General features: G+C 40.2%; 1 protein-coding gene across 1 annotated transcript in view; it reads right to left on the minus strand.

Moving 5' to 3' along the window:
* LOC119739631 (cilia- and flagella-associated protein 58-like) overlaps positions 1 to 22,403 on the minus strand; it is a 44,055-nt gene extending 21,652 nt beyond the window's left edge. Inside the window, exons 1-11 of the mRNA XM_038214624.1 lie at positions 22,246 to 22,403; positions 20,938 to 21,243; positions 20,153 to 20,301; positions 19,637 to 19,793; positions 19,257 to 19,451; positions 18,412 to 18,549; positions 17,602 to 17,761; positions 16,455 to 16,729; positions 15,637 to 15,798; positions 14,929 to 15,047; positions 14,412 to 14,580 (exon numbers count right to left, since the gene is read on the minus strand). Coding sequence (XP_038070552.1) covers positions 14,412 to 14,580; positions 14,929 to 15,047; positions 15,637 to 15,798; positions 16,455 to 16,729; positions 17,602 to 17,761; positions 18,412 to 18,549; positions 19,257 to 19,451; positions 19,637 to 19,793; positions 20,153 to 20,301; positions 20,938 to 21,243; positions 22,246 to 22,254 — 1,839 coding nt within the window. The 5' untranslated portion in view covers positions 22,255 to 22,403. The remainder of the gene's footprint in view (positions 1 to 14,411; positions 14,581 to 14,928; positions 15,048 to 15,636; positions 15,799 to 16,454; positions 16,730 to 17,601; positions 17,762 to 18,411; positions 18,550 to 19,256; positions 19,452 to 19,636; positions 19,794 to 20,152; positions 20,302 to 20,937; positions 21,244 to 22,245) is intronic.
* Between the last annotated feature and the right edge of the window lie 1,030 nt (positions 22,404 to 23,433).

A 23,433-nucleotide genomic window follows, 5' to 3' on the forward strand; every position in this document is an offset into this window, starting at 1 on the left:
GTTTGTTTTCACAGCACTCTCGCCATTCGTTGGGGTTGGTCAGATGTCATTTTACTCGTGAGCAACGAGCAGGGATGTCCTGTTGATTCAAGATCTTTTAGAAGCGCAGTCTACATACAGGTATTCGATCCAACCAAAATAATGCTGCAGGCTGCTGTACAGTCATATCAACCACTGTTACATGTAGGTAAGGAATACTGAAATATACGTGCAGTTCTTTCAGCTGAAATATTCACTAGCACAATACACTCAGTAATAAAAAAAAAAGTACAGTAAAATTTGAAGGCTACGAAGAAAGGGAATTTTTTCACAAAGTATTGTAACAACACTTCAAGTCAATTGATGAAATGAAACCTTATATCAAGAAATGATCAGGTTCTATTTATTCAGAGACTATGTAAGAGGTAGATCCAAAGCAGTGCCATGGTACCTCTCTCACCATGACAACTATTATGCATTCAAGTGTCACTTCAGAAAGTCTTTCCCAGAAACCTGTGGAAAGTACCGGAAGGGGGCAAACTACGTAAATGTAACTGAAGAAAGACGTGTCGCCAGCGTTTTCGGATGACGTGCGTCAACCAAACTAACATGAGGCTTGGAAGTTGATAATGGTAGATTTTAAGACAAGTTGTCTTAAAACTGTACATTTTATCTGACATTTGGGTAAAATACCCTATACCCTAGGTCCTCAGCTATACCTTAGACTGATGGGTCTCCTATACCCAAGGTCCTTCCTCTACTGAGACTGCTACCCACTTCACTGGGTACACCAAGCTTGCTCTGGGATCCTAGCTACTTGGCATCCACACAGGATGCAACTTCACACTTCACCGATTTCGCTTTAGCTACTTACATGTAAGTGTTTACTTGCTTACAGTTTAGGCACTCTCCTGAAGACGGTCACAGCATACTGATCGGAACATCGAGTTTATACCTCTGGTTCTTTTCAGAACCATTCTCTTAGTTGAGAAATTATTCACACATACATGTGTAGTATTTTCGCAAACCTTCCCCCGGAAAAACCAACAGCCTTTTCAAAGTTTTCTAGGAGCAACTCATCCTGTGCACAACCTGTCAAGGCTTTGAACGGACTTTTTTTTGGGTGATGCCACGCCGAGCCGCACATCAAAGTACAGTACCTGCAATGTGTTCTCTCGGCTGGCTGAAGTGCTGTTCAGAGATTTAATTATCCATTCCAAAAAAACAGATCCATATCGGGTGCGCGCTGCGCCGGCACTTTGGCCCCGGAACCGGCAACTCCCTAGCATGTGGCTAAATTTCTGTTGTTTATAAGCTCCGAAACACGGCTCGGTATTAAGGGTCGCGCTTACGCATAACTGTAGCATCAATCAGCCGTACTTGTGGGTAATTTAAGCCAATCCTGCATTTTGGCACTCTTTTTTTTCTTTTCTTTACTAAGAGTAATGTAACTAGTATACAGGGGTGAACCTGATTGAAGTGCAAACGCTGACGCCTCGCTTGGACAAAATTCTCGTTAAATGCGGCGGAAATGACAATTAATGCCACTGCAAGGTATCAACAATCCTTTTTTAACCGAACACCTTACGCATGTACGGCTCCAGCGTATCCACCAAATAATAACAATGAACCACTGCTTAAAAACAACGATCCAATTCTCCTCGCAAAATTGTCATTATAGTTTGCATGAAAGCTTAAATATAGGCACATGTACATTGTACAATGTCTAGATTTGTCTTGTACCTTTTTGTGTGCAGTAGTATTTATTTGTTTCAAGACGGCAAATTTCAGTGTACATGTACATACTCAAGTTAACTGTATATATATACCTCCCTTAAATCTCTTGTCAAACGCACCGGCGATTTCATCTGTAAACCTAATTGTGGAAATTCATGTGCCTTTGGTTTGCAAGCACTGGGAATGTTTCACATGACTAGGAAGAAAGTGCAAGTTCCTGCAGCAGACATTAGGAGTGGGCAGGTTTTTTTTTATTTGTTATTTTTTATCTCTTTTCAAGAAAGTACACTGTTCGGGCACTGTACATTTCATTGATGAGTTAGTAAGACAGTCGGATACAACCTTCATTCAATGCAATTGTCTGAAAGCGACAGTGAAGATTTAATTAAAGTGGATTTTTCACGATTTGAGAGGAGTCTTTTTTGCGTGTCCCAAATCCATTATACATTTCTCATATTTTTTTCTTTTTTTGGGGGGGGGGAGGAGGGGGAAGATAGGAGGATTCGTCTGTTTAATTTTTTTACATGTAACTATTTTTTTTTTTTTTTAACATTTGTTAAGTTTTTTTCACACATTGTTCTGACTTTGCTCTGGCTAAACTACCGTATTTCATAGAGATGGAACTTCATTTTGTGGCTAATTTAACAACTTTGTTCATGCATATTATAGGAAACATACAGACAATTAGGATTTCATATCATTGGAGATATTCAGAGTTTCCAGGTCATCGGCATTGTCTATTTTCACTGAGTCTCTCCCAGTAAAGTGTCTATATGCTCTCACAAAATGAGGGTTCAGTCACAAACTGGACAAAAAAGACCTTTTTTAATTGTTCATATATGAGTGTTGCATGCAACACTTATAATGTCTAGTTCAACTGATGTTACATGTACATCTTCCAAAAGTTGAAGAAAAACACATGTTCTGGTAATTTTAAGGAGTTACAACGATGTTAAAAGATTAATTTCAAGGCATTTTCCCTCTCTTATTGGGTCAACAACTTTCACATCACACAAAATATTATTACTCATTATTTCAGTGTTTTTCATTTGTCACAAAAGCCACTGTTATCAGACAAAATGTTGAGAAACTGTGAGCTTATTTCAATGGCAGGCGCGATAGGTGAAAGGTACATGCACGCATGTCTTTTGTGTGATAAAGAATCCTTGTTCGTACAATGGGAAAAACATTTTTTCCGGATATCTCATTAGATGCGCCACTGAAACTCCCAAGGGGTAAAAATCATGCGTCCAATATAAAAGTCCACAACTATTTCCCGTACGTACCAGAGCCAAAACATGTTCAATTCGGTCGAACACTGACGACAATGTTTTTACAGCACGGTAATGAAAAAGAAATCGGCCCGGGAAAATCGATTTCTTGCACTCCAACCAACCAATCTCCGTTCTCAGACGCAAACAACTCGCAAATACTCTAGCTCATTGTTTGGAATGTCATCCGAGCCACCCGAGCGACAAAACAAGGGTAGTAAGAAGGGAAAAAAAAGATGATGCTCTCTGGGCCAGCCGTGGTACGTTGCTGAGTGAGCTGAGAAACGGAATGTCGTTAATGCTCTTCTCGGAGATGGGCCTGGAGTGCTCAAGATAATTGTTTCTGGGTTGTGGAACAAGTCATCAATTTAACATTGGATCCTGTGAGGATGCGGCCTGATCTGTATTAGATACACACTCAACTCTTCAAAAATATTGCATTGATGACAACAAAACATGAAATTCTAGAAAGGATGAGCCAGCGATAAGTGTTTTTTAATTCAGGATCTTTGCCCTTAAAGCTGTATCATCCATACTGACATCAATCAGCTGAAAGGATTTTATCTTTTAGGAAGATGCATACATTCTAAGACAATGCGTTCAGTTCTGTATATAATCAGCGAGATATCTGATGTTTGCATTCAGAAGTAAAAAATAATTCCAGCAGATAATTTTTGGACAGTTTCATCTGGTACTGATTGTATTAACTTGTAGCTTATACATGTAGTTGACAGTTTACGACAGCAGTTTTGAGTGTAACTTCCTTACATACTTTTAATGAATGTTCTTATTTGTTGATGGATCTATTTTGCTTGAGATATTAAAATACTAAACATGTCCTACACAAGCAGACTGAAAAGTAAAGTTTGTTGAGTAAACTGTAGCTCGACGAAAGACAACTTTGATCGTTCTATCCATACGTCACTCTACATGGAAACGGAGAAGTGGCAAAAGGAGTCCAAACATAAATCTCTCAATTAATTTCAGGGCAACACAGGATTTTTTAAATCCCCGGCGGTAATTTTGCAAGCTTGGGGGAAAAAGTGCAAAGAGATTACCGGCACATTTACATTCCATCCACGTGAGGGAAAGCGCAGTCACGAAAACATTCCCCGCATTACCTTCGCAATTTTTGTTCGTGATCAGAATTAAGCCCAGATAATGCCAGATTACACAAATTGCAAGGCAAAAAAAAAACTAGGCAAACAAAGACTCAAAATTGGACGGCGCACTGGCAGTTAATTTTCCAGCCGCGGAGACCAGAAAATGTTAAGAATTTTTCCGGCCTTACAAATGTACTCTGTTATTGCTTTTCAAATGTACGTACATGTAATTGAAAACTGAAACTTAATATTTTGTGCAAACAAATTTTAAATTACGGAAGTTGGTATTTCCAGCGCAAATAAATTGTTACCATTCATTGCATGAAAAGTGATACATTGTAAATTTTAATTACAATGAGGTTATTCATCAGACTTTAATTCACTGAATTTGTACAAGTTTACAGAGTAATTTCAACTATAGGAAACAAAATCTGAGTTTACACAATCACATACTCAGACCATAGAGCAAGGAGCAGACTGAACTACTTTTTTAGCTAACCTCATTTTTACATTTTTGCGGATTATTAAATAAAAAAGATAATGCAAATGTAGGAAGATCATTTATTCAGAAACATGTTCAATTTGTTCAGGTATTTGTTATTCTGCATTATTTTAGATGAGAGAGATTTCAAACGAATGAGATTAACATGTTTATGACGATTTAGCTTGAGACAAGGCACTATGCATATTTTGGTCAAAACGCCGTAACTCATTGAGATATGATGTTTTCGCATTAAGACACAATAAACCGGTAGGACTTGAAGCTGGTAAAAGCTGGTTAAAACATCTCAGAATTGAACAGCATGCTTTTATTTAGCTTTCCAACTCAAGAATGTTGTTAATAATTCCAAGCAGCATCTTGTTCAGTGTACGAATACGTTTTAGGTTCATATTTCTCGTATTTTCTATTTAGTTTATTTTTGTTTCTCACATTTTCCACTTACTTCATTTTTTTTATTACAAATTAGAAAACATTTTGTCTGATTTTCTAATTCTGATCATTTGACTGGAAGAAAATGCAAAACTAAACATAATTGATTTCCCATCAGTACAAGAATATGAATTTCAAACGACTTTCGTTTTTTTTTTTGCATAAACCATAAGTCTACCATATGGAATTTAATTTTGCACGTTCAGGCTCATAATCAAGATACGACCGTATGACTTTTAAATTACGTCATAATTGAAGCAATTTTTTTTTCAATGAAATTTTCCTGTAATAATCTCTGGGTAAATCTTGAATAGACCTAACAGTCCTGAATCCTCCAATTTCAATACGATTTTGCATACCCCCTAGGAAGTTAGGGTTAAAAATCTACAAAAAGCTGAATTTTGAAAAATTTGGCAGCTACAACGTTTTTGCACTGACACGACAAATTGAGCATGCATGTATTCAGGGCGACTGGCACTTTCAAAACTCCACTTTAGCATTGGGCTAAATGTATGAAAAGCCATCATACATTGGACGTGGTCTTCATTTCTAACATGCACAAAGTGCCTTCCCACTTACATCTGGCGATATGTTTAATGCGTGTTTAAGTTTCCACTTTTCAAAGAGTGCAGCCCATAATGCCCGGCAGACATGTCCAAGCATTGTAATTAGATCGCAAATGGCATCCATCTGTCAAGCAGAAACTGTTAACGTCTTTACTTTTCCTATGGTTCCCCCCCCCCCTTCTATCCCTTTGTAGATTTTCCAACGCCGAATGCAACACCGAATACCCATTCTGCGCTTAACGAGACATGATAGTTATTCTTCCAGAACAAATTGCTTAACCTGTCCCCATTAGTGTAGCTGTTTCTTCTTCTCAATATAATGGCTTTATCCTGGGCAGTACTGCATACATGTACGTGCACATGTACGCAATTTTTAGCTTGTTTTTCTCCTTAACATCACAGCCGTAAAGAGCTGCAAAATGCATTGTGTCTCCTTGTGCAATGAGGCAGCTAGCCAGAATTATACTCTGTAAGTTTTAAGGTTGTCCGATCTCAGCCGTCCTGAACATGTTCAGGTGACACCCACATGACAGCAGGAAAGACACTTTCACGGTGATCGACACCGAAATCCTATTAACCAGGAAAAACAACACCAAGTATCATCCACCCACCATGATGCAACAATTAAAAGAATCCATCACAACTGGCGATATTGCTAGCACAGTCAAGCTTCACTTTCTATATCCCTACACTTGGTGTTGCACTGTTGTAGGTGAACTTCTGCTGACATTGTACGTCACAAGTTATTCTGTCAGCTTTCCATACAGTGTACCCATATAGACCTGAGAATCCTTGAAATAGTAAAGCTTGGATGCTTAGAAAAATTGCTAATGTAGTCAAGAAAATTTGTTTTCAGGAGGACAATTCCACATGTTCTAAAAAACGCTCTCAAGAAGAGAGGACATGAAGACATTTAACCTACATGTATTAACATATACGCACCTGTACTGCATTGTATTCCATTGTTTTCTTTCACTGATTTATCCATAAGACCATGTACAAGGAGTAACAAGCAGGGCGGTTCTTGGCAGTACAGCGACTATGTAATGCATTAAAGTACACCGTGTTTATTGCAACGACGGTCGGCCGACTGTTGTTGGAAATTGATACAAAAATTCCACTTTTCTTGAAAATGACAGCACACCAGGTGCCATGATTTCACAGGACGCTTGCGACTATTGTTCACTTACAGTCAAGTAAGATATTTCACAAGAATTTGGTAGTTTTTTTTTGTTGTTGGAAGTTTGCACATGTTGTATATTACGTTTAATTAATGCTCCACCAACCAACACACTTCCAAAAATTGTCAACACATTGTGTTCAATGCACAATGTACAATCACACCTTCAAGGTTGGGTCCAAAAACCTATTTCGGTAAACCTGCCTCGATCCAAGCAAATATGAACCCAATTAACGAAAAACCTACAAGAGCAAAAATGAATCAATATCTTTGCCAAATCAATCAACGGTGCCCGGCTGCGCAGAGCAAAGCTATTTTGCAATTTTGGAAACAATTTGTCACGTCGGCACAAAAAGCACGTGCCAGCAGCGGTGAACTCATAAATATTTTCTTGGCCAGTTATCTGTACGACAGATGAAGAAAGAAAAAAAACAAATTTCATGTCCCCGGTTTTTAACCTTTTTTTTCCTTTGACTGAGTTCGAAACAAGAGTGACAAACGCAGGGATCGATATCTTCACTTACTGGCCAGCTGAACTCACAAGACGGGACAGAAAAGCATATTTCTGTTGACCGATGCATCCCCGCGAATCAAAGGACAGCATTCGGTGCATCAAGTGCAGCCTGTCTGACACAACAAACGTGACAGTGCGTACCAACTCCAAGGGCCCTCGGGGCAAGAGTTAGAGTACGTGTATGTTCTTTTTTTCTTTTGTACTGGCAAAGTTGGGGAAAACAAGTTGCCCGACCTAACGTCTGGGATTTAGGAAAATGGAAATATTTTCCTCAATCTAATTAATTAAATAAAAATTAATAATGATCCACTTTGTTTTGGAGTACGGTTCCTATCTTAAAATCCCCAGGGAGACCTTCTGAAATCTGTCCTGTAGGGAGGTTTGTATTGCACAATCATTTGCTCCCCCATATTTTGAATGAATGGTTGTAACGTTAGTAAGTACTTGTATTTTTTTATGTTTTTAAAACAAAGCCAACCTTGGCTTTTCAATAACACCATCACTGTGACATTTCTTATCTACGTGTACGGGACATTCAAACCCAATTTTATGGAAGGGGAAAAACCAAAATGTTCAAATTCTTTCAATGTATGGGCTCTGCAGTGCCCCCCTCGACTATGAAAAAAAAGAAAAAGAATGAAGGACAGTCGCACTTGGGTAGTTCTATAAATTTCGAGTCCACTTTTTTGCTCTGTCCCAGTGTTACATCTGACATCATCCGGATGCACTGCTTGATGTCTGGTTTTCCTAACAGTGAGTATACTTGTACGTAAAGCAAACTACCTGCCCAACCAATGAAAATAGTTTGGACTCATTTTTATTACCTCATTTTTATTAAATCGTTCAGAGGTAACAGGGACAGACAAAAATGTCACTCTTTGGACCCTCAATTTATGTAGAATGACCACTTGTGAGTTGGAAACGCAATGACATCTCGTGTTCCAGAGTCCGTACTTACAATTGGGTTTGAGTTTGGAGGTTGTGTATCATTTCTGACGGCAGTTTGTCCCTGACATTATGGAGAGTCACGCTCCATCACTCAGCTCATACACATTTGCGTACACGTTTGAGGAGACCACAGTCAACATTTGCTTGGGCAATCATCACTGTTATTTTTCATGATTAAAAAGTGGGACTTTGTAAGTTTCCATGCATCTTTATCACGATTTTTATGCAGTGACACTTCTGCCAACTTTTAGGGAAAACAAATTCCGAACACAGCTCCAGGAAGTGGAAGCACGGAGGGAGACATGAAAAAAAAAAACGGCTTGCATTGATGTGGTTGATATTAATGGCATGACAAACAACGCCGCCGGCTGCATTAACGGGTAGCAAATTGGGTAAAAGAGAGACAATTTGAGATGGAAAAATGGACTGCGGTGAGAGATTTCAGAGGACACCGACACTGCGGAAGATGGGGAACGATACACAGAGTTCGCGCCTCTGCATGCGGATGTCCCGTTAACATTTTGCGCTGTCACCCCCGCTGGGGAAACAAATACCGATGACTTTTGAAATATGGGCCCAACTTTGATTGCCGGAGCTAACATGTCAACATGTTTGAAGTAGCTTGATTGTGCGCCAACACGTGCAAATTCTCATATCTGCAACTGAGCTTCGAGCACCGCCAGAGTATCGAATGAATGGTGTCGGTTTCTAGTGAAGGTGAATTTTGTAAAAAGGATTGGGAAAGGAAACGTGAAGTGGGATTTGCGGTGTAAATAGCTCGATTTTCATACCTCCGGATCAAAGTTTCAACGAGGAATCTCTTCTCTTCTCGACGAGGCAAATTCTTCTCTATGGTTTAGGTTTCTGATTAAGATTTAACCATTGTGATGAGAAGAGTAATAGAGGAGTTCATGCTGCTTAAAAAACTGATCAGGAATCTGGATCGGTAACTCTGTGCATATGTCCCAAGTGATGGCAATTTCTGAGACCGTGCTCTGCACTCGGCTATTGTTTGCCAAGACTGTACTTGTCAGGCACTGCTTGAATGTAACAAATACAATAACAAGTACAGCTGATCAACGAGGTTGTAGACAATATGGACTACTCTGGTCAATGTACCAGTTGGTTTACCAATGATAATTACAGGCTCAATGCTTTGGGGGGAATTTCTTTGGGTGAGAAAAAAAAACCGGTTCCACACAAGAAATACACAAAATGGCAGAACTTGTGAAACATATCAGAGAGCGCAGATGAACCGTTTAACTCACAACTTAAACACACAAGCAATTTGGTTCTAAACTAACAGTCCCATTTATCCTTAATATTCAAAGTTAACTTGCGTATTTTCTAGTAATGACAAATGTTATGCTCTCATCCATAAATGTGATAAATTTGACCCCAAAAAAAGAGAGAAATAAGTTTGATATTTTATAATGATTAAACTGGTTTTAAGATACTATTTTATTTTTATGGAGGGGGTCGGGGTGGGCAGACATGAACTTGTTTAAGCATATTTTCTTTAATTCCCAACAAAATGGTCAAGTACATGTACTCTGAGATAATTGGGAGTACAGGATGCGGGCAATGTCCGTGACGGAGCTTTTAAGAGCTCAGTGAATCAACCGGAAAATGTATTATTCAAATCTTATGCATGAACATCCATCATCTAGTAATGGTCAGGGAGATTACACACTAAAGGGTTTGGATCGTGTCTCTGAATTATTAATTAGGTATCATGGTTAATTGGCTCTGTCAAGGACATTGCATTTATATTGCTTTTCATTACGCTGGAATTGTCCGTGTACAATTCTCATTAATCACATCCATTTATAATCTCTGGTAGCAAACAGTACACGTACCGGTACATTGTCAAATATCCAGTATTAGGCCAAAAAAAAAATATTCGGTCTCTGGTCAGACCAAAGTTCCGGACTTGATGTGGGGATGCGGCTTTTTTTTTTTTTTGCTTTTATTTTTTTCTTCAAGCTTAGATTGTACAGACAAGGTGGGGTAATATTTTGCTTTTTTGGTGTCCTCATGTACATTGGTGTCCTCCATAATTTGCGTTGGTGCTCTCCATCAATTTGCCTTGGTGCAATTTCCCATTCCTTGGTGCTCTTTGGTTAAAAAAAAACTGAGGAGGTGCGGCAATAGAGGGCACTGTTGGAGCTCCCGCAGAACATTTTGGAAAAAAAAAAGATTGAGACGCATGATTAAAATCGACGCGCGCGCTGACCAGAGACCGACTTATTTTTTTTTTTGGCCTGATGTATGGTCAATATTTTGGTATATGTTACACATCTACCGATGCTGAACTGAAATAAAGTAGTTTGTGGAGTATCAACTGCTATATTCCTACATCTAGACTGCTTTTGCCAGGACCCAGGGTAATGAGGGTCACAGGCCTACTCTGGGATGGCATACACGGGCAAACACTCATGGATCTAATGTCTCGGTGGAAAAATCAATGGAGATCGTATCTCATGATAGAATCTCTTTGATTTCAAAATGTCCAAGGGGCAGAGGGGGGTTTCAAAACCAACGGTACAAACATGTTGTGAATCTTGAAGAGTAGTTCATTGCTCGGTGTGAAAGCCAATCTCTGGGAAAGATCTCTGACTCGTATTTTCAAATACGAGTTAAGTTTTGTTGGGTTGAATGTGGCGCATCGCGGTCCAATGGTTACAGTGTATGCTGCTTGTGTTCTTGGGCAAGACACTTTGCCACAATTGTCTATCTCCACCCAAGGAGTAAAGACGGGTAGCTGTGAAAGTAGAGACCAGATTGCCCTGATCTCAAACAGCTGCAAAAAATGGTCTTGTGGTCTGATCAACAGGGGTAATAATTGTGAAGCGCTTTGAAACCTTTGGTATAATATAAAGCACTATATTTATAAGCACCACATTTTATTATTCAGCGGACTGCGGATGAACAAGCGAAGTTATAGCAGTCAATGACCCTTTCAATTGTCCGTCGGAGGTTCTAGATGGTGGAACAATTAGCGCTAGTCGCAAGAGCTAGGTTTTGATAAAGGGGATCAATACCAATATTGCTGACAGCTAGGTATAGATTGTTGGATAGACCGTGGAAAGCTCTCAGGGCTGGTGATAGCTGCGCTGGGCCATCTTCCCAAATAAGAAGGGGGGGGGGGGATGCACTGAGCTTATAAGCCAAGATCGACTATTGCAAGTCCTCAGAATGCCCTGGCAACTTCCACAGCGGTCAGCCGATATGAATTCGATAACACAACCCATGCGAGTCGAATTACCAGTTTTTTTAAGCTCAGGGGATACTGCCATTTGATCTGCTTCGCCGCAATCAACAGGAATAAAGAACCACTTAACGTCACCGCAATGAAACCAGCTTTATACAGTTTCCGTCATTCTGACTTTGATCGTTGATAGCTGGTACCCTCAAGGTCAGGGTGAGAATTGGATTACAAGAAACTGGGAGGTTCAGGTTACCGGCGATGCTTGCCGTCAAGACACTTGATCCGACAAGTGAATATTTTGCCCATCATCCAAAATCATCAGCCCGAGTGGATATACTTTGTTAAATGTTTTCAAGAAGCTTGCATCTTTCTGCTCAGATTTTACAAAGTAAAGATGGACAAACTTCGAAGATAAATTGAAGGGAAAATACAATGGTTTAAAAAAGTTTTAAAAATTTCCTTTCATATTTTCACAAGCTTTTAAAAAAAAATGCAATTAAAATTGAAATTCAAATAATGTTTTGGAATCCCCAAAATGTATTAATCTCTAGTATGCAGCAAATCGGGAAGTTAAGAACTTATAGGGCAATTTGGCCAATGCACAGATTCTGAATTTGTAATTATTTCATTCCATTACATCAAGTGTTTTAGTTACATTATGAAAGGGTGTGCCATACGTATATGTGGCAGATTGGGGCTGTATTCTTCTCCAACTCGGGGTATACTGGAAGCATATCTGTTCAAATTGACACAAAACAAGATACGGCACGCGATATCAGTGCAGGTACAAGCGCAAACAAGCAATGAGCAATCATTGATTTTAGGGGGAAAATAGAAAGCTTTTAAGATTTCTAGATTACGCAGGCACAGTTGTCAGGCTAGAACACTGATTTGATATACTCTATACGTAAACCCCGTCTTCGCAATACTACAATTTAGAAACAGACATCGTGACATTTAAATGATTTCGCGTCTCCCCAATTCACAACAGACCAAGTAGGGGAATGGCAGGTCGTTGAACTGTTATGTCATTAGATTCTGGGTCGCTCGGAGCTAAGGGGAAAAAACCGTCTCCGTAGCGGATTCGTGGAAACTTCAGAGACAAAAAAGGGCTTTCCAGATAAATAGATTGATAGCAATTGCAGAAACGAGGGACTGATTAACTTGATAATCGTTGGGTGCAAAACAAGAGAGTGTTCCATAGAAAATACTTTATTTTCTCATTTTTTTTTTTTTTCTTTTGCAATAAATATTCATGACTTGAGTGTGCCCCAAAGCCAACTGATTAACAAGATAAGATAGGGGACAGATTGGCGCTCTCTCGGTAACTTTAATGCATTTATGCATGACTCCCTTCTCTTCTATCCTATGTTTTATCAATGTGCAAAAAAAAAAAAATTATAAGGAGAAAATAACAACCAATCAAGTGGAAATAAACGCTTGTGGCAACACACGCCAAGATGAACAACTTTGCAAATTTTCCACATGACTTTTTTTTTTTCCTTTTTGCATTTTCGTCCTTCTCGTTTTTTTTTCCTTCAGGCACAGCTTCATGATTGTAACCACGGTGATAAGACTGTACATGAATACATGAACATTAATTGAATTGTTTATAGCTTCAAGGCAAGATACATCGTTCAGCTGCATAGCTTCTCACCCTCGGATTGCCCAGAGTTTATAATAAATGTCAAATTATGTGAAGCATGCGTTTTCAGATTTTTTTTTTACAAAGTATGAGTATGTCCAACTGATGTTCGTCTAAATATGTGATGAACTTGTAGTGTCCTTCTAAGGGCACACAATGGCAGTGGTGTTTAAATGTATTGTACATATTTCCTTGTCAGTGTTGAGGGGGTAATTAGGGCGCCCCCCCCCAAAAAAGGGGAGTTTATTGGAATTTTTCTTGAAAAATAATCCAGGGAGGTAGGCAGAAAAATGCTTTTATTTTTTCAATTTATTTTTGGGACGTTTGTCCCTGTTGTTCCCCCCCCCCCCTTTTAGGATATAACCAGAGCTGTCAACATTTGCATCTTGCAATCAGGGAGATTGTGTACAACAAGCAGGAAGGTATTTACATTCAACATAAAAGTTTCCATAATCAGGGATATTTTCAAATTTGTTCATCAGAACATGGAAAGTTTGGTTTATTTTCAGGGAACTTTCTGCAGAATCGGGGAGAGTTGGCAGCTCTGTATAACAGCTGTTTTTTTAGGTCATTGGTTGTGCTTCATTAACCAGTTCAATTAAACTTAAGCTATTAAAGGAAACAGTGATTTTTTTTAATGTTGCAAAATATATCCTATTTTAACTTTTTCGGCTAATATGGTAATAAAATGTTTGAAGTCGGCAATTCGGCAACAAAAATCCAGGTAGTTAGGGTTACAATAAACACGCAGTTATTGGTTTTAGCGGCGGGGCCCTATGTAGTCTATGGAAAAGAGGCTTGCAAAGCAACGTCTATGATATGCGTACAGATTCGGTGATTAGTTATGCAAAACAAGACTGCGTCTTGACCTCAAGATTCTGACCTTTCAGCGGGCGCTTTCTATCGGGTCTTCGGTACCCCATAGTTGTATTACAAGACATGCCAACCGGTACTAATTATCCCGTGAAATTATTCCATCTGACTTGCTGTCGTTTAGAAAAAATCGGAAAATGTAGTTGATTTCCAACAATCAATTGACCGACTTTTGGACATTCTGATGAAAATCATGATTTGTGATCAAAAGCTTGTGCATGGTTTTTCACTGTTTTCTCGAAAAAAATAATATCCACTGAGCTGAAAATTCAACAGGTTAGCATTTGAGCATGCTTCTATGCATTTTCAGTGACGTTATTAATGGAAAGAAACAAAATGCAAAAATTGCAAATGATCCTGCAGTGTATATGCCTTTAAAATTATGAGGCTAACAACTGTTTTCCCGCTTAGCAATCCACCTTGAACAAAAATATTGGTATAGCATAGACATACCTGATCGAGTTCTTTCTTCTGGCGCAGGCGTTCGGCGTCCGCCTCCGAGATGATCTTGAGGAGTTTGCGTTCCTCGGCCTCCTGGGCTTCAATGTAGGCCTTGCTCTCCGTGGCCTGCTGCTTCATGCGCTGCAGCTCCCCCTTCAAGGCTTCCTTCTCCTTCTCCACTCTAAGATGAAAACAAGAAAAGATCAACAGAAATATATAAAAGAAACAATTTAAGATTTGAAGTTTTGCTGGGCTCGGTCAGCAGTAAGCGCGAAACTTTCTGGCACCAGTTTTTCCACTTTGGACAAAAAAAGCTACATCGGATAATTTTGATACAAATTCATCAAGCAGTCGTGTGTGCTTGTATCTTACAAGCATGCGTAAGTTCGATAAAAAATATGCAAACGCCGGCCCAATTTAAGGTCTGCCGTTGATTTGGGGTACCATCTTACACTCCCAAAAGCCGGGGGGAACCCTGGTGACGAGGGAGGTGTACGGACAGGATTGGTAGACAAGACAGAACTCCTACCTTTGGTGGTCGAGATGCTCCTTGACCAGTGCAGCTTCTTTGGCCGTGATCTCCTCCTTGAGCTGGTCAATCTGGTGGTTCATGATCTTCAGCTTGCGTTTCATCTCAGTAATCTCATCCTGTTGGGAAGGATGGGGGGGGGGGTAATTAAATCCAAAAGGTTAAGGAGGCTTAGGGGATTAAGTAACACCACACAGTTACAATTTGGAGGATTAACTATCAACACGCCAGTGTTATCGTTAATAAACCTAACAGAGAAAGTTAAGGCTCTCACTAGCTAATAAGAACAACCTGGCCTGTGATTAGCTTCAGTTTTTTTTTTTCAAATGACTGGAAATTGTTCTAATCCCTCAGGATGGGATGCCAGTCCATGACAGGTTATTCCCCAGCTAATGCCATTACCATTTCAGAGGTAGTTGGCCATATTTTTAAGCAAATTACAATGCTGTGATGATGCCATTTTTGGAATACATTTTGTGAATCCCAGGGTTATTGATGTTACATATTGCTACAAATCCGAAGTTCATTACAAAAAATATTACTACAGTAAACATTGCTGTTATTTGTACCCAGAAAATAATGTCACAACTCCCTCAATTGTTCAAAAAAAATATGGCCTATTTGGGTAAAGCCCCTTGCCCAAGGACACAACATATCACAAGTAGCAGTATCTGACATCCAGCATGGGGTCAGAGTCAAGATGTTTACCTGTGACTCTATCAGGTTCTTGCTGTACAGGTTCCTGTCGCTGCGCACGGCTTCGTACAGATTCTGCTGCTGCTTCAGTTTGGTCTCGGCTTCTGCAATCTTCTTCTTGTAGTCAAAGATCTGCATCTCTCGCACCTTGACATCCTCCATGTGTTGGAGTACCTGTAGAAAAACAACAGATATAAAGGATTATCAACAATCTTTTGGGTTTTTTTGGGGTGGGTGGAAGTGGGAAATGCATGGTAAGAGCTAGCGAACTCATCAGTGATGATTTACTAATTCTCATTAACCCTCCTACTATTTAAACAGTCACAAACAGTCAAAGCACTGCACTGTGACTAATCACATTCAGTCAACAGACCATGAACAGACAAGTTGTGGGCACAGCTAGCTTATCAATCGCTCACAGTTAAAGCAAAGGTGTATCAAGTTACATAAACAGTCACATCCAGTCAATCCTGAATTATGTAGGCTGGGAAATCGTAACTATTGAAAACGGTCACTTAACTGATTTTGACTGCAAGGACAACTTGGTACAGAACGTATGTTTGCATGGGAGTGATGATTTGGTTCACTTTGTATCAGTTGGTTGAGCATAAAAATCTATTAATGATTTTAAAAACCTTTCTCCACCACCCTTCTGGGTGGAGACAAGTGGGGTGAAGTGGCTTGCCCAAGGACACAACACCAGCAGCCGGATTTGAACCCCTGACCCCCAATCGTGAGTAACAAAAACCCTAACTACTAGGCCAAACATTCACACACATGTCTTTATGTACGAAACAAACAAACTAAAGAGTAACAGTGAAACTTCCTACCTTCTGGGTGAGATCGCTAGCCTCGTTGATGTAGCGGTCCCGCTCTTTCTCCAGCTGGTAGATGATCTTGCGCTGTTTCTGGGCCTCGTCCTTGTAGTTCTGAATCTCCTGCTCCAGGTTCTTCTTGGACTGCTCGTGGAGCTTGACCAGGTTCAGCTGTTTCTGGGTAGCGTTGGCCGCCTTGAGCAGGTTCTTGTTCAGGATGTCCCGTTCCCGGACCAGGTCGTCGATGGCCTTGCGGTCCATCTCCACCTGCTTCTTGTTGCTCTCAATTTCTGGAGAAAGGCAAAGGAAGACGGGCACATGGATGAAAAGAAGCTCACTGTTTCTACAGAACAACTCAACAAAAGAAGATGAGACAAGTTTAACAATATTACTGTAATTATTGTTATTTAAGTCAAATATGATTCTAAAATGTATAGGTGACAGTATTATCTGTGTTAAAAAGTGCAGATTTTTTTCGCAATTTTTTTTTTAGATTTTTTTCATCTGTAACAGCATGCACTAAACTTGTTAAATCTACTTTTTAATATTGGGCTTTCTTGCCTTTCACTGGCAAAAAAAAAAAAACCAATACAAGATTCAAATGACTATGCTGTCATATGAGAGCCCTATTTTACAAAGAATGAATATTCATTTTCTTCGACACGGTGACAAAGCTCGATGTTTATTAAATACAAATTCCTAAAGTGCAATCACGAGCCAGAGTTTGTCAAAAAAAATTGTTGAAAATCAGAGTAAATTGTCAACAAATAATTTAGCACATGACCAGTAAATAATTTTTTTATTGACTTGTTTGATTTCTTTTTAAGGAGTACCACGTTATCGGTGTTAAAACAGACTCCTTGTGCAAGTTGACAGATCTGGAAGGGTTGGGCTTAAGCCCAATTTCATGGCGCTGCTAAGCACACGATTTTCTGTGAACAGAGCCTCCGTCGATTTCACGGAGACCATAAGCAGTTAGCACAGCAAAAAGGCACGCGTACCACAGAGGAAATAGTTACTTAATAATAGAAATCTCCATACACTCGCAACCGTTAGCACATCCATGCCATAAAATAGTGGCGTCATGAAATAGGCCCCTGGTGCATTAGGGTTCAGGTGTTGAAGCCCTGAGTGCATACTGTAAATGAAACCAGGAACTCACCTCGTTCCAGAGCTACGATCTGTGACTTGAGCGTTTCCTTCTGCTGTTCCGTGTCTCCTTTCTGCTCCTCCACGTTGCGCAGCTTGCGCTGGATGGTCTCCCGCATCTTGGTCAGGCGGATGGTGTCCGTCTTGAGTACGCCAATCTCGTCTTCCTTAGCCTGAACCAAACAATATATTTACGATAATGTAATGCTCAGGATTTTGAAAGGGATTTTTTTGCGATCTAGATAATTTGGCAGTTTGATAGAGGGTGGGTGGTTCTGAAAAGCAGAGTCTGAAAAATTGACCCCAAAAACTTCACTTAATATAACTTAGAGTATTCACACACAGAAGAAAATGAAGGTCTATATTATGCAAATTTTGAGCATGGGTCAAAATACCATTTGATCCTTTCTCGGTGTGACAAGTTGTGTATGGCCTATGAAGAAATATTGTTCATAAATAATCTTGTTCAAAAAATGACCTAAGCACACTAAATTTTGAGCTGCCTCATGCACTCTAAATGCATTTTCAGTGCAAAATTCGTTTGGGACTACGAAATGGTTAATTTGGTAAAAGTCTGATATCAGACCATTATTTAAATCTCTGCTGTATCAAACTCCTACGTCAATAGAGGGCTATTTATTGCAGAGACTGAAAAGTTACAGGCTCAGTACCAAACATGTTTGACAAAAATTTGGAAGTGGCTCGTAGATATCCAATGTCCGATGACCATACTCTCGACGTCTAAACTATGGTGATCAAATGATAATGGAGCGGCCGTAAACTGTACAGTTGCAGAGATTGAATAATGTTAAAGGTGACTGACCTTGAGTTCAGCGACCCTGGTCTGGTTCTCCTGTGCCAGGCCGTCACAGCTGATCAGCTGCTGCTCGTAGTCCTGCTGCAGTTTGCTGAAGCGCTGGTTCAGGACGTCCATGTCTTTGACGGTCCGCTCAAACAGAATCTGCGATGGATCAGAAATGTAACGGTAACGGTAGTGAATTATGCAGAGAAATGATTTTGGGATTTGACACAGAAATGATGGTGATGAGTAGTCTTATGTAATCTTCTGTAGATCAGCTCCTTTTTAAAAAAAACCTTCAAACAGAGAGTTGAAGATGATAGCTGTGGCAACTGTACTTCAGTTCTGGCTGCTTCTGGCTACTATGGTCACTAAAGTGTTACAGTCAGCATAATTTTTTTGTTATAGGACAAGCGTAAATTCGACGTACATGTCAAACACTTTAATGAGCTGCTGTTGGGAAAAGTGAATGTGACACATCACTGATATGTGACATCCAATGTGTGAAAAGCAATTACAGACCAAACTAAGGGACCACCACCTTAACGACCCTGTTAATCATGTGGTCGGACGTACGCCGAGAATAGGATTTTATGGCATTGCCCTACAGATCAATCAGAGTTGCACACTTTTGTGATTACAGGGGTGGTTTTCAACACTACTGTTGGTAGTTCATACCGTTTTCAGAGCTTTAAAAAAGGCAAATGTGGTGGACGCTCGGACATGGATGCTCAGGCATGGAAGCATCCCAGGGGGACCAGGGGAATAAAAGTGGGAGAAAAAAGATTGGAACTTATGAGAGAGGGGAAGAAATGATCCTGATTTATCATCCGGATTCAGAAATCAGAGAGTATTATCTTTCTTGTCACCTTTTGTTCTTTGAGCTGTGTCTCCAGCCTGCCGATGTCGTCCTTGTACCGCTGGGTCTGTAGATGCATGGTCTTGATGTCTCCAGCCTTCTGCTCAAGCTCCACCTTGGACTGCTTCAGCTCTCGGTCCAGCTTCTCCTTACGACGCGTCTCACGTTGGGCCTCGTTGCTTCGCACCTGAATGTCCTGGGCCAGCTGTTAAAATCAATAACAATGGGATGTTAAAATATTTTTTTTTATAATCCAACATGCTTGCACGAATGTCCAACGTGCATGCATTTGCATATGATGTGTGTATCTGGAATGTCCAGTAAGGCACTGGAAAGGCGCACATCTTGTTCCCACGTGTGCAATGGATCGTCTAACAAGGAGACACATACCTCGGCAATTTTGTTCTCTGCGTCGGACCTGTCCTGCTCAGCTTTCTGCTGGCCGTTGGCAGCCTCCGTCAGCGCTTCCCTCAGCTTGACAATCTCCGCTAGCTGCTCGTCTCGCTCCTTGGTCAACTCTTCCTTGGCTTTCAACAGCTCATTCACACTGAGTAAAAAAAACAATCAATTTGAAATACTTCAAATACAACTACTGGATGTATCTAGAGGGCCTTTCGCACTCTCTAAAATCTTCGTCTTGGAACATGGTCGGACACGGAAATTTCAGGAACTTCTTTCAATTCGCAAGAAACCAAAATGGATTCTTCACGGTCTCCTGCATGGGTCAAAATCCAAACCTGGTCATGCTATCGTTGAGAGGCTCTACCCAGGTAGAATTAACTCCAAAATCTACAGTTGACCCATGTACAACCTGGTATCAGTGTGAACGGTATGACTTGCCAAGTCAAATCAGTCAAACTATGGCTAACCACGAGCTCACGCTTATGGTTTGGGGAAGACACCGACCTGTGTTCCTGTCCCATGGTGAGGCCAGCTCCTTGTTCCACTAGCTTGCTCAGGTTGGCGATCTCCAGCTTGAGAGACTGGATGGTCTCCCGAGCCCTCTGCTCTTTCTCATGAGAGGCGTCCACCATTTTCCAAGCCCTCTCGATTTCCTGGTTGGACAAACAAGAACATTGAAGAATGAAAACTTTTTTTGAGGAATACAAAACACAGGTGATGTTACATTGTTTAGAACTTTATAACAATATGATACTTCAGTTCGTTGTACAAACGATCATCGACTCAAAATTTCAAAACTAACAGAAAAACAAGGAAAACTTTCTTTTTTTAAATACACCCAATTTTTTTTTACTTGATGAGGGTGATCTTTTCTGCAATGTTTTATAAATATATTAACGGCAGAAGGCAAGGTTTTACCAAGAGGGCTGTCAAAGCATTTTTGCACATCGTTATATGCTATTTTGGACCCAAGATTTTGTGAAATGCCAAAGCATAAAACTCCGGCATCATGAACACCCTGAATTTCAATTCAAGGCAAATTTAGAATATTTTAGTGCCGCGTTACACACAAAAACTGAATTTATGGAACTCCTTTGCCAAAAATAATGGTTTGCAAATTTTCCTGTTGAACAAACAGAGAAGCTGGGAACCAGTTACAATCAATAATAATAAAACAATATTTCGGCTGGTAACCTCGTTTAGCTACGCAAAACTATTCCATACTAAGTGAATTTGTAGGCTTAGGATTAGGAGCACTATGCAAATTGACCCCTGGTGGATGACAATACCTTTTTCAGTTGGGCAATGGTCGTCTGATCTTCTTGCGACAGCCGCAGCGCTGTGGCCACTTTGGCCGAGTTGGCCACGATCTCGCTGTTCAGTTCCCGGCATTTGGTCATGAGTCGTTTCTCGCTCTCGTGGGACTTGCGCAGGGCCCGGTGCAGTTTCTCGTACTCCACGCGGAACTTCTCCAGGCTCCGGTCGCCCATCAACTCGTTCAGGACTTCTTGGAAGTCCTTCTCCAGGGCCTCAAAGGCGCTGTCCTCGATCGCCCCCTTGTCCTTGCTGGGACTCTCCCCATCGGGTTTCTTCTCCTGATTGACAGAAAAAACTTTGTTAACACCAGTTTTTTTGCCTTGTCTATATTCAGAACATAGGATCTGGCCTGAACAGTCTTTTGCATTAATCTCATTTTTTTTGTTTCATTAAAAACACCATAGATCATATGTTTTGTTCCCTCATATAACAGGACTTGTTTTGGCTAGAAAACAAATATGGATAACAGGCTTAATGTATTAATTCTTATGCACTGACTTTTGGCACAACTTAAAAATCCTGAATATTAATGTAGATTTTTCATATCAATGCGTAGCAGCTATCGTTCCCGCAGCCGTAACGTGATTTTCAAGTGCTATTGTTATGGCACTGCAAAAACACCATATAGCGAATCTAACTGCCCTTTAAATTGAACCAGCCCGCGTTGCCTTTTGTAGCTGGATTGGTTACATTGGACTAGCATAATGCCGAAGGGTCCGGGATCGAATCCGTGCTGTCTTTTTTCTTTTAATAGGGCCTAGTGCCGTCATCTTCACTTTTATGTTTTTAAAGCTACTTTTTTTTTTATTGAAGTAGGGCCTAACGCTTGATTTCATTTTATTTTCTTAGTGATTCGTCATGTTCATAGCTTTGTTTGGAGGATTTCATAGCCACTGCGATCCATAAAACTAAGGGCAGAAAGAATGTTGCAACCTGACGCCACTTTTTTCTTCATCATCTCAATGAACTTGCCTTAAATTTTAAAAGGTCTGTCAAGTGTCATTGCAAAAATGATGAATCTGGGATCAAGAAACATTTCCAATATTGTTACGAAAGTCAGGTTGCATCATTTTTTCCTTAAGGGCCTATGCAAATGTCCCACCAAAATCCAAATTCCAATTTCCAAAGACCAAAATGTCCAAACACACGATCCACCAATTCACCATTTCCATGACTGAATGCTAGGCCTAGGCCTATAGCAAATGCTGTAGTGCTGGTCGCCGCTACTCGCTGGAGCTGCAAACACCTAAATTAACTCAATTTATCTCCCGTCTCCTTACCTCTGACATCTTTATAATGGTTCTTCTCCCTGTTTAGTTAAGTCCTTGTCATATTATGACGAACATATGAACAGTTTTGACAACATATGAAAAATATAAACAACTTTTCTAATTCGGGCAGCATAAGATGTTTACACGGGATTGGATGGTAACCAGGCCACTTCACGCATACAGTGGTCGAAACCAGTTCGCACTAAAATAGTTCGTAAGCAAGACAGAAACGTTCTCCTTCGTTAAAAAAAAACCCTATAAATTAACATAACTAGCAAATAAAATCATTTCTCACAGCAATTTCTATTAAAAAGTACTTTTGAAAAGGTGTAAATTAGAGTCACAATGATTTAAAATTGTGTTCACTTTTAAGCGCAATCGGTGGATGTGCGCGATCAGAAGATCGCGCCGTCGCGCCATGCTAGCACGCAGACTCGCGCGCATATGCAGCACTTGTTCTTTCGTTCCTCTTGTTTGTTTTTTTGTACTTACTTTTTGCTGTATTTTATGATCTGTATATTACAAATGTTTTTGTTGCACTTGGATCATTTGACAATCAAGACTGACCTTCGATATAATTATCGATAATCGATTCTCCTAAGACTGTGCAGATAAGGCTTTTGCAACAAAACTTGCCAGAAACTACGCAATTGAAATTTGTTGATGCTTTCAAGTTGCAGTGGTTTGCAAGCTTCAGTGTTCACTTTCATCAGAGAATTTCACAAAGCAAAATATCTCCTTGGCCTTTTTGTTTTCAGGAGCACTGATTAACACGGGCGGATCCAGAGCACAATTTAAAAAAATAAATTTGGTCCCTCACGGCATAAAGTGGGTCCAAATAATTACGGACCGGGGTTCGGGGCCCACTCAAAAGGGCCCCGAAACAAAATTGGATTCTGTGGTGCGCGATCTGAGGCAATTTCTGACCACTTGTAACCATTTTTAAAGAAAAACTTATGGTGGTGTTCGCAGTGCCTTCCTTCATTGCGACGTCTCGGTCTTCACTAAGCTAAAAAAAAAAAAAAAAACGGGCCTTCGGGGGGGGGGGGGGAGATGGCTCACACGCATCATACAGAAATAACACAAAACGCCTAGTTTTAAGGATAGTTGTGTGGATGTTTATATCCCCTACTTTTAATGATGTTTTTTCCGTTCATTACGTTCAAAGCGCGCTTTGTAGCCCAATTGGGCGGTTCC

This window comes from Patiria miniata, unplaced genomic scaffold, assembly GCF_015706575.1.
Source record: "Patiria miniata isolate m_02_andy unplaced genomic scaffold, ASM1570657v1 HiC_scaffold_4, whole genome shotgun sequence".
NCBI lineage: Eukaryota > Metazoa > Echinodermata > Asteroidea > Valvatida > Asterinidae > Patiria > Patiria miniata.